Raw genomic sequence first — 17,193 nt, 5'->3', positions numbered from 1 at the left:
CTTTTATGTAGTCGTGTGCTGGGCAAAGCATCTTCGCCCTGTCTTTGTCCCTGCTCTTGGAATCTTGGGTGTCTCTTACCATTCTCACTAGCATTTAGGTATGTGGTTAATTCGGTGCAATTAACTAGCAGGGGATCCAAACCGTTACTTGGCATTTTTGTGGCAAACGTGTCCCAAGTTCAAAATAACAATTTGAGGGGTGCCAGGGTGGCTTAGTGGGTTAAGCATCTGACTCTTGATTTCAGCGCAGGTCATGATCTTACAGTTCGTGAGTTCGAGTCTCGCATCAGGCTCTGTGCGGACAGCACGAAGCCTTCTTGGGATTTTCTGCCTCCCTCTCTCTCAGCCTCTCTCTGTCTCTTCCTCTCAATTTCAAAAATAAATAAACTTTTAAAAAGTAACCAATTTGAAAATCATCTTTGGAACCTGGGCCATGCCAAAGATTTGGTTTAGGAGGAAGTAGGAGGGCGCATCGTGGCCGAGTCCCTGCACTCTGAGCACTGCCAGTGTGGCATCTGTGGCTCATGAGGTCCTCTGTCTCCCTAGGCTATCAGTGTACCTGTCTCTCACAGTTCACCGGGAGAAACTGTGAGTCTGAGATCACAGCCTGCTTCCCAAACCCCTGCCAGAATGGAGGCTCCTGCGACCCAATAGGGAACGCTTTCATCTGCAATTGCAAAGCTGGGCTCACTGGAGTCACGTAAGTGAGATTGTGCAACAGTCTTTCTCCCTGCCGCTTCTTGTCCCCAAGAAAGTAAAACAGTAAACAACTAACTGGGATAAAAGATTTACCACGAGCAGGCCAGGCAAAGGGTTAATATCTCTACGAAAAGAGTGCTTACAAATGGCTTAAATCTTAACTGGGATTATCTCTGGGTAATGGAGTTACTGGTAATTTACATTTTTTTACCTTATACTTACCTATATTTGCAAATTTTTACATAATTGCCGTGTGTTCTCTAATTAGGAAAACAATTCTTTTAAAGGGAATCATCCATGACCCCTAATAATTCCAGTATCATTCTGAGGCAGACATGCTTACCCGTGTCCCCAAAAGTCATTAACTGGACTCTACTGCCTAACGTTTTATGACCATTCTGAGAAACTAAAACATACCTCTCCTTTGCATACCTTTTTTCCCCCCAAGAAATGAGGGAAATTAAAGTGTTAGCCAAATGGAAAGGGAATGGTTTAAGCTCTTAGTAAAATGCCACTTCCAACCATTCTTGATCGTTTGAGAAGTATATATATGTAATCTCAAGCAAGTGATATTCTAATTACAGATCAGTCTTATGTATTCATTAAAGCAAATCTCCCGAGGACTTTACCAGGAAATACTTACCTGACTTTGAATCGTTGGATGTAATTTAAAGTAATAAAGCTGCATTTATTTTTAAATACTCTGTGATTCTAATTTCCAAATGACCTGGCCTCAATCTGTTCAAATTAGGGACGTTTGACTACATTTTAAAAGGTGGATTACCAAAGATATAAGTGATCGTGCCTTTTAAATGAACACATCAGATCAATTGCTGAAGTAGAGAAAAATGAAGAAGGAGAAAGAAGGTCCATGTTCTCACATAATGTTAAACTAAGAAAGAGTAACACTCAGGTGTTTTTGCCTTGTAATTATACTTGAAGTGAGTCGTGGATTGCTTTAAAGAGAATAAAATTGATTTAATTGTTTTTCATTAGAATGCTTTAATCATTCTTTCCTGATAATCTGTATTAGCATTAACCTTTATCGTAAGCACAGAATCTGTAAAATACATAGATATGTAGCCCTGTACCTACCCACCTACTCCCTATTTTGCCCACGCCCTCTAATGCACCTGTGTGTGGGTGCACACACACACAAACACACACACACAGTTCCCAGAGAGACCAAAAATTACGGTAACTGTTGGAGGAACATGTCAGAACCAAAGATTTCTTCCTCTTGGGAAACTCTACATAAGGTATATAGGTTCACCGCTCCTTCTCTGCAATTCTACAATCCCAAAAGCTCAAAGAAATAAAGGGGTTAAGGATAAATTAGTGGCAAACTAATCTGGTGGCAAAACCAGCCAAAACTGCCCTGAGACTATTTCTAGTCTTTATTTCTCTCACTGAGAATGAATATCCGTATGTTTTATTGTGGAAACACTGGCGTGTTTGGTTATGGGTCCCGTGCCGGCGCCATGGCTCCAGCAGTGGGGCGGGTATCTGCCAGAGCATGAAAGCCATGTACTGTATGACGTTTCTAAGACTGCAAAAATTTAGATTCTGAAACGCACCTGGCCCCGAGGATTTAAAAACCAGTACCTCTCCAACAGCATCTGTTCTTTCTTTCTGCTCCTTCTCTCCTCTCCCCCACCCCCACCAGTCTTCGCCCTGCTCCCATCTGGCTAGGGTCTGGGAGCCATCCCCTTGGGAGAAATCCCTTAACTTCCCGTGACAACTCAGGTCACCCCCTCCCCCCCCACCCCCCACACACAGAGGTGCCCAGCCACCTCCCACGCACTCGCACACCCTCACTCTGTTTTCGTCACGCTCCACGTGCCCTTTGCGCTCTGTGCTTTCTGATAAGGAAGGCGGCTGGGAATGGAGGCGCGCGCCTTGCTGTCTGAGAAGGACTCTGTGTTTTCTCCCAAGGTGTGAGGAGGACGTCGATGAGTGCGAGCGGGAGGAGTGTGAGAACGGGGGCGCCTGCGTCAACGTGTTCGGCTCCTTCGTCTGCAACTGCACGCCGGGCTATGTGGGCCAGTACTGCGGGCTGCGCCCCGTGGTCGTGCCCAACATCCAGGCCGGCCACTCGTACGTGGGCAAGGAGGAGCTCATCGGCATCGCGGTGGTCCTCTTCGTCATCTTCATCCTGGTCATCCTCTTCATCGTCTTCCGCAAGAAGGTCTTCCGCAAGAACTACTCGCGCAACAACATCACGCTGGTGCAGGACCCCGCCACGGCCGCCCTGCTCAACAAGAGCAACGGCATCCCGTTCCGCAACCTGCGGGGTGGCGGGGACGGCCGCAACATCTACCAGGAGGTGGGGCCCCCGCAGGTGCCCGTGCGCCCCATGGCCTACACGCCGTGCTTCCAGAGCGACTCCAGGAGCAACCTGGATAAGATCGTAGACGGGCTGGGCAGCGAGCACCAGGAGATGACCACGTTCCACCCTGAGTCGCCGCGCATCCTGACCGCCAGGCGCGGTGTGGTCGTGTGCAGCGTGGCCCCCAACCTCCCCGCCGTGTCGCCCTGCCGCTCCGACTGCGATTCCATCCGCAAGAATGGCTGGGACGCAGGAACCGACAGTGAGTAGGAAGCCATAGTGTGTCTGTTCATCCCTCTAGGGTCACTGGGGCAGCTGTGGTCTGGCACTGTGGAAGGAAACCAGGGAAAGGAGAGAGAAACCGCCTGCACAGAGCACTCGTTGTGACGTGTCCTGGCATTGACTGTTCAGAAAAACTGATCTGGTTCTTACCGCATTTACAGATGGGGAAAATGAGGCTCGGGGAGCATGCATAAGGTCCCCAAGGCCACACAGCTAACAAAAGGCAGCAGAGCGGGTGGGCCAGCCCAGAGCTGTCAGCTCTAAAACCCATGCTCTACTCATAACGGCACACCGTTGTTGGTAATGCAAGCTGTGTAATGACCTAAGTGATAAACAGAAAGCATGTTCCTCCAGGTCAGAAGAAGAGAGTATTTCTCAGCTTAGGGTGAAGACTTGAGAGGAACAGAGGGATACTTGAAATGGACCATGGTACATTAAAGGTCCGGGGAAAGGTGGAGGGACCCAGACAATGAGAAGACAAGCAAACCGTTCTGTTCGGCTGGAATGCACGGTCCATGAAACAAGAGGGTGAACCACAAGGCAGGAAAAGTCCTCTCCAGATAGTGGTATTTCCCTCTCCTTTAGGCCTCATGCAGCAGTATTGTAGCCAAAGGAAAGAGCCACAGGTGCAAAGCCCCTGTGGTGGGAAAGACCTTGACATGTTAAAGAACAGAGAGGAGATCAAGGTAGTTGAGGATTGGTGAGCAACAAGGGAAAGTGAATGCATTTTAATGGCAACATCAGTGCAGGTCTTTAAGCAGGTGAGTGACATGATCGAACTTAACATTTTTAAAAGATGGCTCTGGCTGATCCATGGAGACCAGACTAAGAAGGACCAAAGAGGAAAGAAAACAGAGATCAGTTAGCTAGCTTCTGTGAACATCTAATTGAGCGATGGTGATTGTTTCCCCTGCCCTAACACCGGTCAGGATGAAGCTAACGCAAGCTCTGTTGTAACCTATGACTTTTCATCAGGCCAAATGGCCGTATATTTCAGCAGCAGAGATGCCCTGGGAGTAGGAATTTCCAAAGGCTGGGGTTTTAGTACTATGATGCATGTTGGGGTAGAGGGCACAGGGGAGGCTGCTTTCAAATGGAGCTGGAGAGCATATGCAGCCCCAGAGGTAAGGGCATCTTTGTAGAGAAAGGGGGAATTTCTGCTGTGTCTTCAAGCATAAGTAAGATTTGGGTAGGAAACTATTGGAGAGGGCCTTCCAGAAGCAGGAAGCAGCTTGATGAGTATAAAGGGCACATGAGGGTTACCTGACAGGTGTCTGGCTGTGTTATTCAGGAGAAAGGTGAGGCTAGAGATGAAAGTTTGGACATCATCTGCATGCAGGGTGGTTGAATCACTAGGAGGGGTGAACTCGCTGAGGGAACAAGAACAAAGAAAGGATGGTCAAAATGGGCCTCCAAAAGAATTTGGAGATGCCTACGTGTGGGAGGTGACAGAAGAGAGAGGCCAGGAAGGGACAGAAAAGAGCAGAGGAAGACGACAGGGCAGCTATGTGGAAGCCAAGACCATCAATAAGGTTAGCAGGGTTGAGTACTGTGAAACCATCAGGAAAGACACAGCCTCGAAAACACAATATACTGTACCTGACACCTGGAAGATTCTTAGACATCAGAAGATATTTCAGTAAGTCATCAGGACAGAATCCAGAATGCAGACGTTAAGGACGAAGAGATTTGTTGAGAAGACAGAGGCAGCCCATGCCACCATTAATGTATATTGGGTCTCCTTAAAGCCTCACACATGCCCACATGGGCACCCAAGGGGAGGAGCGGAGGGGTGAAATGAGCAGCTTGAGGACAAGGAGCTAGTAAAAAGAAGGGTGAGGACTAGGACCTGGCGCATCCGGACACACAGCCTGTGCTCTTACCAACACCGCTCCTGGGAGCTTTAGCAGGAAAGAGGGAGAGAGACTCCTGATGATCGAGGAGGGGGCTTCTGTGCTTTTTAGGGCTGCCCCAACCACACTCTCTGCTGATTCTGCCTCTCTGTGAGACACTCCTATATTGTCAGTCATTGCCCTTGGATTTTAGTCATTCCCCGTCAAATGATCTGTAGAGTTAGTCTTTAAGAAAACCTCACCAATCCACCAGCTATTAGAAAGGCTCTTTTTTAATTTAACAATGAAGAAAGAGGAGGTTGAATAAAGGAAGTGGAGAAAGAAGTTACATACACGGCATTCACCAGGGTGGATCGTTTGTTGTTTCCTTCCTAGTGTCCGGGGTTAAGCTGAAGGGCCTCACTCTGTGCTTTTCTGAGGCACACCTTCGTATGTTTTTGCGGTGTGGCTGTTGGGAGGCAGATTCTCTCAGGCGTCTCTCTCCACTCACATCAGCTGTTTATCCACCTCATCCTTCTGCGGTGGCTTCAGCGTCTGACAGCAGGTGTGGAGCCCCAGTGCCCGATACTGACATCACCTTTTGTGGAAGAAACAGTGATTTCTGCACTCACAAAGAGGGACAACTGCTCCCTCAATCACAAGTCACCGTCTCTTCTTCCCATCGTGTTACGCGATGATTTGAAGGTTTTCCTGGTGACCATTTTTCCTCCACTCGCTTCATAACGTGACAGCTTTATTTACAGAATCTACCTCAGGCCAAAACTCACATTTCCCCCCGAAGTATTGTTGTGTTTTTATTGAGTAGATTCCCTTCTTTGTTAAGCAAGGCAGGGTTAGCCAGCGAGACAATCTCTAGGCGACTAATTCATTTTTTACTTGACAACTTCAAAATATGGGTTGTTTTTATTGCTTCCTTTAGTCCATCAAATAAGAAAACAGCCCTGTAGTGTGTGTGTGTGTGTGTGTGTGTGTGTGTGTGTGTGTGTGTTGTTCAGGCTGTCTTTGCATAGCCAAAAGGAGGAAGCGTGTAGATAAGAGCACGTCCACACTGCTGGCTGCCCCTCTACCACACACAGTGCAGAACCGCCGTCATTCCCAAAACCGATGTGACGCTGCCCTCTAGGAGGCGAAGCTGAGAAAGCCACTTGCTCCCCAGAGATGGAAGTTTGGATGAATGGAATGGCATTCTTGCCTATAAAATATTTATACCCCTATTTTATAAGTAATCTCATTTAACCTGGTGTTGACACCACGTCGGTTCATGTAAATGATTTAAATTAACTCTGAATGGCAAAGAGCAACACAGCCACTTCATCCTGCCTTCAACTCTTCACTTAGTCGCCTCACTTTGAGGAGGGAACAGCCACTTTCAGCTGTCAGCTCTTTGCAAGCTCATTTACCACGGGTTAAGGGTTCCGAATCCATAATGTAAATCACTTGATTGACAGACCTTTGCCCCCAGTGGCACAATCAGTTTTCTATTGTGGAGCTAAATTATTTTCTCGAAGCAAATGAAAGAGCTCTGAGAAGTGAACTCTGGGGGTGGGAAGGCCAGAAATACGCACAAGGTAACCAGTGTCATTTCTGCTTTCTCTCCGGCTGTCCGCAAAGACAAAGGGGTTGATGATCCGGGAGAAGTGACCTGCTTTGCAGGCAGTAATAAAGGCAGCAACTCTGAAGTTCAGTCTCTCAGCTCCTTCCAGTCAGATTCTGGCGACGACAATGGTAAGCAGTCTGTAGACGTGTTCCCCTAGGTGGGTTCTGCCTTCTGTGTGGGCGGTCAGTGGTGACCCGATCATGGACTCGTGAGCGCGTTCATCAGCGTTTTGGTTGACCCCGCTGTTAGAGGTCATTGCTGAGGGAGGACCTATTGAGCTGCAGCTGTGGGCAGGCCAGGGGTCCATATCAGAGGGTGACAAAATTCCCTGACCTCTGATAATGCATCCTCTGGCTTTTTTTTTTTTCATAATGGAGCCACCTCATCCCAGATGACGCTCTCTAGAAAACTGTGACTTTTTTTTTTTTTTTAATTTTACTACTGGTGATCTCTTCACTCTTCACTGTATATCCAAATTCCCCATCATGAGAAATTAGGAGTAAGACCTCCTTCCCACACACCCTCATTCCATGGAAGTGGCATCCTATTTCACTTGAATTCTCCTGATAATCATCTAGGGTCATGGGTCTTCGGAGTATCTGTGAATACTGTGACTATGGACCAGCTCCTTAGAAAAATGCACATACACCCAATATACCCAATATGTTGCACGAAATTCCATGTGGTGCCTGGACCTCACTGACACTCCAGAGCTGCTACCACTACCTGTTGTGAACTTACATTCACGGAGAGGGTACCACTGGGTTTTCTGAGATGAGGAACCAGCTTTGGAGGATGGCTTGGCCTCTCCGGGCCAGGAGATGAAGCAGAAATGGTCAAAAAGCAGTGAGAGCTCACTATATAGCGGTGAATCAAGAACAATTTCAAATGGTCATCCTCAGAGACAGTTAGCATTACCGTAGCCTACACCTCACTTCATTTTCCCATAAATAAGCAATTGGCAAAAATGTAATATTTATTAATTAATGTAATCATACAACCCATAAACCCATGCTGAGTTTCTCTTATGTGCTGCACCCTATGCTGGGTATTTTGTACTCAGAAGTACAAGATGAAAACAACATAGTGTTTACCCGCCCTCCCACGCAGGTAAATATAGGAACAGGTGAGCTCCAAGGCTATAGAAGCAATCTTAGAAGTAAAATAGTCTACTTCCATCACCCTCATCCCCAAATGTCTTCCACTCTAATACCCGGCACTCCTTAGAGGTGCAGAAGCCTAGTGTATGTGACTGCTGGGATAACAAACCATAGAACAGTGGATCTCTTCTGACCATCTTCAGAAAGTCAAGGGCACGCCTCCAGATCTGTTTGCCTTTATGCTTACTCTTTCCCTCATCCCAACCAGAAGATAAGTTATTGCTGGTTTGCATTTTTTAAATGTTTATTTATTTTTGAGAAAGGGACAGAGCATGAGTTGGGGAGGGGCAGAGAGAGAGAGGGAGACACAGAATCCAAAGCAGGCTCCAGGCTCTGAGCTGTCGGCACATGAACCGTGAGGTAATGACCTGAGCCAAAATCAGACGCTTAACCAAACCCAGGGGCCCCTGGTTTGCATTTTAGAGAGAAGCACCCAAGAACATACAGTTTCCAAACTCCAGGCAGAGCTCCAACATGATACCTGGTTGACTATGCTCACGGGCTCTGCTATGTGTGCCCTTAAGCTCACACGTTTGGCCTTTCCTGCTTAATATTCTGGGTTGGTCCAGACTAAAGGGTGTGGTGTTAGGAATTGTCAACAAGTTAATTTTAAGCAGGATCACCTCTCCACGGGCTGCTGCTGTCAGGTGCTAAATCAACCCGTGCAGATCACAGAATTCCCCTTCCCAGATTCTAACTATTTCGGAGGCCAGACACTGACTTCTGTTCATGCTTCACTGGTAGAAGCTGGGCTCTGGGTTGTTCTAGGCTATCAGTGGCATCATGTAGAGTGTGAAGCCTTCAATCCTGCAAAGGTTGTCCTCCATCACTGGCATTTGGTTTGGAGCAGCATGGCTGACCAACAAATAATTATCCGTGGGAATAGAGAGGTCCTCCCTGGAGAGCCTTTGGGAGTTATTAATGAGAAATTAGCATGAGCTTGACGAGCCACTGCCTTCCTAGATTGATTTCGCTGGGCCATGGGCTGTGAATTTGTGATCCAGCAATCCCTGCCGATCATGCCTTTCAAAGGACTAGCCCCGGATTTGCTGCTGTTTCCCTTCTGTTCCAAGTAGCCCCAGGACTCCCAGATAAAAGTGTCCGCTGGAGCACTGCCTAATGGACGGACTGGGGAGCCTTTGGGTGTTTGCATGCCACGTCTTTGTTGTTGTCATTGTTGTGAAGAGAAGTTCACTTATATCTGAAATACGTGACTAACCTGAAACTGTCCTTCCCTTCCCCCCATCTTCTTTTCCTGGCCACAAGCATCCATTGTGACTGTCATTCAGCTTGTCAACAATGTAGTTGACACTATAGAGAATGAAGGTATTTACTTTTTTCTTCAATAGCATTTCTTTGTGTAGAGTTATCCTTTTGGAAATAGGGCTTCCTTGTTACTTGGACCTAGGGGTGATTTTAATCAGCTGGTAACTGAGGGAACACCGGATGTTTCTTTAGAGATTGGAGTGAATTTTACAATTTTGAAGGAAAAAAAATCTAGTTCATAAGTTTTTAAATAGTTGGGGTAGTCTTTTTTTTTTTTTAATAAAATCCCTTCTAAGAGAAGAGCACCCAATCATCTGGAATCCAGATTGCTACTAAATTACTTCTTATATTCAACATATATCCAGTGAGCACCTATTATGAGCTGGAAATACTTAAGGTATCATTCAAAGCTATAATCCTAGGGGGATTGGTTTCAATCAGGTAACTTTTATCAGTGACTTAATACAATTGGGGCCAGGTATAGATGGGATTTATCTTTTTGTTTCCTAAATAACAATGAGGAGAAACAGGAGCATGTTTTTTTTTTAAGTCATCTAAGATGTTCTGTTTTACCCTCTTCACATGGCTTGGATTACCAGGTTTACCTCTTACTTTGTATTTAAACAGTGTCTGTCATGGATCAAGGACAAAACTACAACCGAGGTGACTCTGCCATGACCCCAGCATCACATTTACTTAATGCCTTTTGAATTGCCGAGTTTGTTCTTACTGTGTCCCTTTGCCTCCGTCTTTCCTGTGTTTCTTTGATCTGAATTTTGCATGTTCCAGGTGTCTTGTGTGCTTGGCATCGGGAGGTGAAAGCCCCTCCAGCATCCCACCCCCAGCCTCCCCACTGCGCGTGCGGTTCATCGATGTGCAGTGCATCTCCCTGCCTTCTGTGGACCACAGTATGGCCCATGTACCCCTCCCTCTGGGAGCATGCTGCCAGCCTCGCTCTGCATTTAGCGTGTGGAAAGGAAGAGGGAATAGAGGGAGGGGTTGCTGGAACTATGTTTCCTCAGCATGCCCTGGCTGGCCGTCCCTTCTGGCATGGCAAAACCAGGCACCATCTCTTACAGTCGCCATCCCCTCATTGTCCCAGGGCCAGAGCATGGCTGGTCCCTCATAGAACCCTTGTAAGGAGCATGCACTTGACCCCCGGCATCTCAGAGTCTCTTGGATGTCAATTGCATGTCAGGTCCCCCCTCTGCTCCTTTCCGAGCCCTGCCCCGGCTCCAGACTGGAGGAAATTAACTCTCACCGCTTTTGTCCCACAGCCTACCACTGGGACACCTCTGACTGGATGCCCGGGGCCCGCCTGTCGGACATAGAGGAAGTGCCCAACTATGAGAACCAGGAGGGAGGGTCTGCACACCAGGGCAGCACTCGGGAGTTGGAGAGCGATTACTACCTGGGCGGCTATGACATCGACAGCGAGTACCCACCCCCCCATGAAGAGGAGTTCCTGAATCAGGACCAGCTGCCCCCTCCCCTACCAGAGGATTTCCCAGACCAGTACGAGGCCCTGCCCCCTTCCCAGCCCGTCTCACTGGCCAGCACCCTGAGCCCGGACTGCAGGAGACGGCCTCAGTTCCACCCCAGCCAGTATCTCCCTCCCCACCCATTCCCCAACGACACGGATTTGGTGGGCCCGCCTGCGGCCTGTGAATTCAGTACTTTTGCCGTGAGCATGAACCAGGGCGCAGAGACGGCCGGCCCAGCAGACAGCGTGTCTCTATCCTTGCACAACTCCAGAGGCACCTCGTCCTCGGATGTGTCAGCCAGCTGCGGCTTCGACGATTCCGAAGCAGCCATGAGTGACTACGAGAGCGTGGGCGAGCTCAGCCTCGCCAGCCTGCACATTCCTTTTATGGAGACTCAGCACCAGACCCAGGTGTAGACGGCGGCGGGGCGCCGTAGCCCTGTCTGTGGCTGAACCGCGGAAGGAGGCTGGCCGGGCTCGCGTCTCCACGGCCTGCAGCCGGAAAGAAACACATTGTTTGCCGCTGGGAACTTCTTCACAAGTCCTGCTGTCACCGGCAAGCTCCACTCCAGCTGGGCAGAAAGAAAGGCTCCGATTGTTTCTTGGGGGTGATGGAGAGCCTTGCAGTAGGTACCTGCGTTCACAGCCAAGACCGGGCACCGAGTTTCTACAGGGCGAATCAACTCCACCCGTTGGGTTATACAGCCTATCTTGTATGGCTTTGTGCAGTATTTGGGACCTGGAAAGGGTTACGGCAGAGCCGGCAGTATTAACGACTGGCAAGCAGAAAGAGGCATTGTTGCATGTAATTTTGAGCCAATGGGGGGTGGGGGGTTAAAACAGTAGTTATGATGGTCAGAAAAGTTAGTCTCTTAGGCAAAAGAGAAACAAATATTAAATAAATAAAAAAACAGACAAGAAAATGGGCTGAAGCCTTTAAAATCAACTCTATTTTTCTTTAATAAGCTGTCCAATTTTCAGCTATAAAATTAGGTTTGGGTAATATGGTTTGTATGCTTAGTTATTTTTGTTTGTTTGTGTTAAGCATCCAATATAATATAGTTGGGCTTTCTGATCTTTGAGAAGGGTATCAGTGGAGGGAAATATGAGGATATGTGGGCTCGCTTTTGTGGGTTGGGGAGAAGGTTAACAGTGTTCACACATTAGAAAGAATGTGATTATCTGTTTTGTGTTTTCCAGAAATATTCCTGGCTCTCGCTACAATTTTAATATTGCTGCAGACATTGGCCTTTGTTCTGAGAATCAGGGAAGAAAAAGAAAAAACAAAAGACAAAAAAACAAACAAAAGGTGTACTTTAGCGCATTGTTCTCTAGAATGAGAGGTATTCAGAGGTTTAAGCAGAATTCAAATTCAGGAGGAAAAAGGGAAACATCCTTTCAAAGTTTTCAGCTGGATAATCACAATTCTTGCTAATGCAGACAAAAATCTAAGTGTTATCCTAAATTGGTAGCATCCTCCCTATAAATGCAATTACGTTTGGAAAAGGAGAAAGTAGATTAGCTCTTGTGTACAAATTATAATAGTGCGTGTGTCTGGGTCTATGTACAAATATGTGCTTGCACTCAATAAGGCTGCTCTTGAGGAAAGCTGACGTGAAGAGTTTAGGATACAGATCGTGTTGAACACCCTGCCAGCAAGGCAGGTCTTTCAGTTTCTCCGATCTCTACAATGTCAGAGAAACGCAAAATGCCATATTTTGCTCCGGTTCAGTTAACTTTATTTTGGTACCGCCATTTGTATTAACTTAAAACAAAACTGTGCTTTTTAAAGAATAATATTTTGTTATCATTTTCCAGAACTAAACTCTTATTTGAAAAACGTGTAATGCTTGATCACACCCTGGGGTTCTCCTCTCTTCTGACACGTGGGCTTGAGCCATATGAGTTTCCAAAATTGACAGGAGAATCATTCCACCAGAAATAGAATAACCCAGTACTCGAAGCTTAAAGTTACCAAGTTGACGGACTTTCCTCTTTCGCTTCAATCGGATTATGGCCACGTGCACAGTGGCCGTGGTAAATAAATGCACATTTGCACTAGCTGCTTCATGAGCAAATCTCTGTGTCCACAGTTTCTGGTGACATATGGCATTGGTGTGTCAATTGTACTGTCCTGAATCCGTGTATCATCCACTCAGACACATCTTTAGTTGCTTCAGTTGTGTTTAGTAGGAGTCAGTGTTGCTGAAGTTCGTTGTAAAAAAAAAAAAAAAAAAAAAAAAAAAAAAAAAAAAATTCCTTTCCATTCCCAAGCTTCCTGAGTACATGAGACACCTCACAGATTCCTCGACTTTTCTCCTCTTCCCATCTCTTGGTCAGACCTACTCGTGGAAGCATTATCCGCACTGTGGTCTTGAAATAAATGAATTTCACTGAGGCTGCTTTGGAGAATAAAGTCTTTGGTATTTTTCTTATAGAAGAAGCACATTTGCAAGAATCACGGAGAAAACGATGAACTAATGGTCTAGAATAGAAACACCGCTACACTGTTAATAACGCAATGACATAAAAACCATCAAAGTAAAACCAACAATTCATTTCTTGCCCCCAGGAAACATTATGGCGACATTAATGCCGACGGCTCACTACTGCTTACCCAGCATCTCCTCCAGGGAGAATGCCTGACTGACACGGTAATGAAGGAGTAAATAGATCTTAATGCAGTCGTGAAGTCACCCAAGAAAATTGTGCCCACTCTTTGCTCTGGCCTATATAAAATACCTCTTTCTTCAGCATATCTTCCCCTGATTCTCTGCAGCTAAATGTATACCAGACGAGCATGTGTTATGTTGTGATTCATTACCTTTAAACACATGGCATCTTTTCCCTTTGGGGATAACTGGATTTCCCTGTAGGTTACAAAATGGTTTGTAGTTAGGCCAATGTGGAATTCGGTGGGGTGACTGCTGATTCAAAGAGCTGGAAGGGTCCTTAAAATCCGCTTGCCTAACCCCCTTGTTTTATAAAAGAGGAAACATGGCTGGAGAGGCGACGAGACTTGACCGAGCTCACGCAGGAAGTTAAGTAGCTGAACAGGGACTAGAACGCATCATTCTGCCAAGATGCTTTCTATAGAACACTGCTCACCACTAACCTTCCTGGGATATGGTATCTGCCTGCTTCTGTTGACCTCCCACAATCCTGCTTTGGAATACGCTAGAAAAGAGAGTTCATGGAAGCCTTAGGATCTCCTGTTTGCTTGCGGCCCCCCTAGGAAGGATGCAGTTACAGAATTCACACTTTTCTTTGGACATTTATCAAAATGCTGCTTTTACCAAATGAATGTTTTCTAAAGTGAAGCTGGAATGATAATTACAGAATGGAGCTCAGACCAGGCATCAATTATAGTGAAACTTTGATTATAAGGTTACCTACTGGATGCATTTTTGTTTTTCTTTTTTCTTCCCCCCTACCAGTCCTGATGTTTGTTCCTGCCCCCTCCACCATGATGAACCACATGGAAAATATGTAAGCCAGGAAATGTCTTTCCCTTTTTTCTAACATGTATGTGCTACCTCCTAGAAGCCATTTTCCATAGCCTGTTGTAGGCACTTTACCTGTATGGCACACATTCTGGTTAGGTTGAAAGCAGCTAATGTCATAGCATTGTCGTAGCAGAAGCGATGGGGCTGTAAAAGATGAGTAATGTACGTGTTCGTTTGCTTTCTTCTGCAAGTATTTTGCTGCTGAGATCCATACCGTGCCAGCTTTCCGTTTACTCACGTCCTGCCCATTCGTGAAATGCCATTGTCGAAGACCCAGTAGTAGCAGTAAGAGCAGGTCAAGTCTATGCATTTGAGATTTACCCCGTCAGACAATCAGTTTGAAGGCCTGGAAAGGGAATTTATGATGCATTCCTGGAACGTGTCTGGAGCCGCCCTTGGGAGTCACCAGCGCAGACTGGGAAAAAGCTAGTAAAAGATCTATACCACTGGCCAACTCCTACTTCTTCCCACCCCCACCCCACCCACTGCCCCTACTAATGCCGTGTCTACGTCATCAAAGTCAGGGGACTTGAGAAAAGAGATCACCACAGCGAATCGCACAAGATGCAGAACTCACCTCCCTGGGAACGAATTCAGGAAGACGTAGCGTTCGTTTTGCAGGGGCTGTCCAGGTAATTGTCTGGTTTTTCCCCACTGCTGCCCTCCCAGTGCACGGATACTGCTAACGTGGTTAGGCTTTTATGTTTCGTGTTTCTAGTTTCACACCATGAGAAATGGAGGTTCGAAGAGGCCCTACTCCAGAGTCCTCATTTTGTGTGGTCTGTGAGAAGGCGGTTACGTGTTTATGCTGGTTTTTGTCCCGCGACCTTCAACTGCACATTATTCTGGTGGAAATCCACAATGGCTTTAAGCTTCTGGCTGCGTAATTCTAGGGTTTAGAGTCACCATTTGTGGATTTGGCATCAGTTACTAGTTAGCCAGCTGGCTAAGAGGTAGGAAAAGAGTAAGATTTTCTTTCCTTATGTAATAATGAAAAGCAATAATTACAAGTATGTAATAATACACAAAGGCCATAATTAGTCTCTTCCAGTGTTGGAGATGCACTGGAGAATCGTACAGTCATTCGAAGCGTGTTGGGACCCATTGGTATGGACCGCAGCACCCTTCTGGCAAACAAATACCTGAATTGCTACCACGTAACAACTCTGAGCCCATACTACTGCATTTGGGGAGGTGACAAACATGTTCAGGAAATGGAAGCAGTTCTTTTTAAGCACTGTATCAGAGAGATTGTCTTGTAAATTGACCTGTTACAAACAGGCTGGTTTGTAAAAGATGTATGTTTTGGTGTTTCAAATGTTTATAAAATTGTATATAATGGTTTCAATTTTCCAGGCTTTTGTAGATACTGTATTTGATGCCTATCAGGATGCTTTAATTTCGGGGGGTCGAATATAATTCTAAGTCACCCATGCTGTTGGTCTGCCACTTTTGAGATAACCACACACACACACACACACACACACACACACAGGATTTTAGATTTGCAAATGATGTTTTTTAATCATTTCAAAATGTACTGTAATCTTTCTTTGGTTCTACTGTTTTCATTTAACTTTCTCTGTTTCCAAGAAGATGTTTGTAATTGACATTTTTTAAAACAAATGTGTTTTGCCCAGTTACTAAATACCTGATTTTTACGTCATTTCAAATTCAGATGAAGTATGTCATTTCTTTACATACACGCACGCGCACTCCCCTGAACTTGCACACATCACATACCAAACCTTATGCAAAGGGGGAAGCTAGCACTTCAAGTGAATCTTGTCCCTTATGGAAATGGATTGTTTCTGCATATATTACTGTTGGCAGTATTCAGTCTTGTGTTCTTTTTCTAAAAAAAAAAAAATTAAAAAAAAAAAAGAAGAAGAAGAAGAAAGAAAGAAAGAAAAACATCAGCAACAACAAAAAGACGGCCAAAAACAAAAACCACAGAAAAACAAGCCAACAGTGTACAGGTTTGTAATTGCCAAAATTTGATGGTTAAAACACGTTTTCAAGTAAAAAAACAAAAAAATGAAACTAGCAATTGTGTTGACCCTTTTTAAGTGCTTCCTTTTATTCGCCTCCAGTTAATTACTCATGTGGAACTTAGTCATATTTTGCAGGGGATGGCGTGTTCTTCAGACACTTCTTATCTCCAGAGAGACTTCCACTGGTTCTGGGGCACATGTGTTGGAATCCTCTGTAGCGACTTACTGGACACATACCCTGTAGGGATTTTCCCTGGTGAGAAAGAACACAGCCCTGGAGGCTTGGAAAACAAGGGCCCTTGAGCTCCACCTCTGCAGAAATACCTCCTAAACACCTCCCCACACCTTCTAGACAGCTTCTCCAGTACTTGTCTCCCTAAACAAAAAAGTCAAAAACTTTGGAGCACAATTAGTACTTGAGTTTTCCTCCAAAAAGCTCTTGAAAATTTTCCAGAGTAAACGTCAAAATATATACAGAAGTTGGGGGGTTGGGCAATGAGTTTTTGTTTCTGCTTTGTTTTGTATTGTTTTTCAGAGCAAGAGACCAGGGGGGACAAGAGTGCATGGGCAGGGGGAGGCACAGAGAGAGAGAAAGAGAGAAAGAACGAATCTTAATGAGGCTCCACGCCCAGACCTGGTGCAGAGTCTGTCATGGGGCTCAATCTCAAATGTGAGATCATGACCTGAGCCAAAATCAAGTCGGATGCTTAACGGACTGAGCCGCCCAGGTGCCCCTACAAATTGATACTTTGAAGAGGAAGTGACATTATAAGAAGTTAGCTTGCGAGCAGGAAGGACTCCAGAAGGGGAAGGGCACTCTCTGCCTTGCGTTGGTGGGGCAGGGCTGGGGCCCCCTGGCAGAAGGCCCTGGCTGAACCCCAGCAGCAAAGCCCAGCCCCAGGGGCTCTCGCTAGATGCTAGAGTGGGTCCTGGCAGAAGGCCCTGGCTGAACCCCAGCAGCAAAGCCCAGCCCCAGGGGCTCTCGCTAGATGCTAGAGTGGGTCCTGCCTACGCCTGCAGCAAA

The 17,193-nt window shown here is 46.2% G+C and overlaps 1 protein-coding gene across 4 annotated transcripts in view; it reads left to right on the top strand.

Moving 5' to 3' along the window:
- FAT3 (FAT atypical cadherin 3) overlaps nucleotides 1-16,221 on the top strand; it is a 669,818-nt gene extending 653,597 nt beyond the window's left edge. For 2 of the 4 annotated variants that reach the window (XM_019811654.3, XM_019811653.3), the window contains 6 exons: nucleotides 547-700; nucleotides 2,635-3,290; nucleotides 6,775-6,888; nucleotides 9,187-9,246; nucleotides 9,814-9,849; nucleotides 10,464-16,221. In XM_019811654.3, coding sequence (XP_019667213.3) covers nucleotides 547-700; nucleotides 2,635-3,290; nucleotides 6,775-6,888; nucleotides 9,187-9,246; nucleotides 9,814-9,849; nucleotides 10,464-11,086 — 1,643 coding nt within the window. In that variant the 3' untranslated portion in view covers nucleotides 11,087-16,221. The remainder of the gene's footprint in view (nucleotides 1-546; nucleotides 701-2,634; nucleotides 3,291-6,774; nucleotides 6,889-9,186; nucleotides 9,247-9,813; nucleotides 9,850-10,463) is intronic. The other 2 variants (XM_011286534.4, XM_019811655.3) reach the window with 1 other exon arrangement.
- Nucleotides 16,222-17,193: the final 972 nt, after the last annotated feature.

This window comes from Felis catus, chromosome D1 (genome assembly GCF_018350175.1).
Source record: "Felis catus isolate Fca126 chromosome D1, F.catus_Fca126_mat1.0, whole genome shotgun sequence".
NCBI classification, from domain to species: domain Eukaryota; kingdom Metazoa; phylum Chordata; class Mammalia; order Carnivora; family Felidae; genus Felis; species Felis catus.
This window is presented reverse-complemented; position numbering and strand designations above follow the sequence as displayed.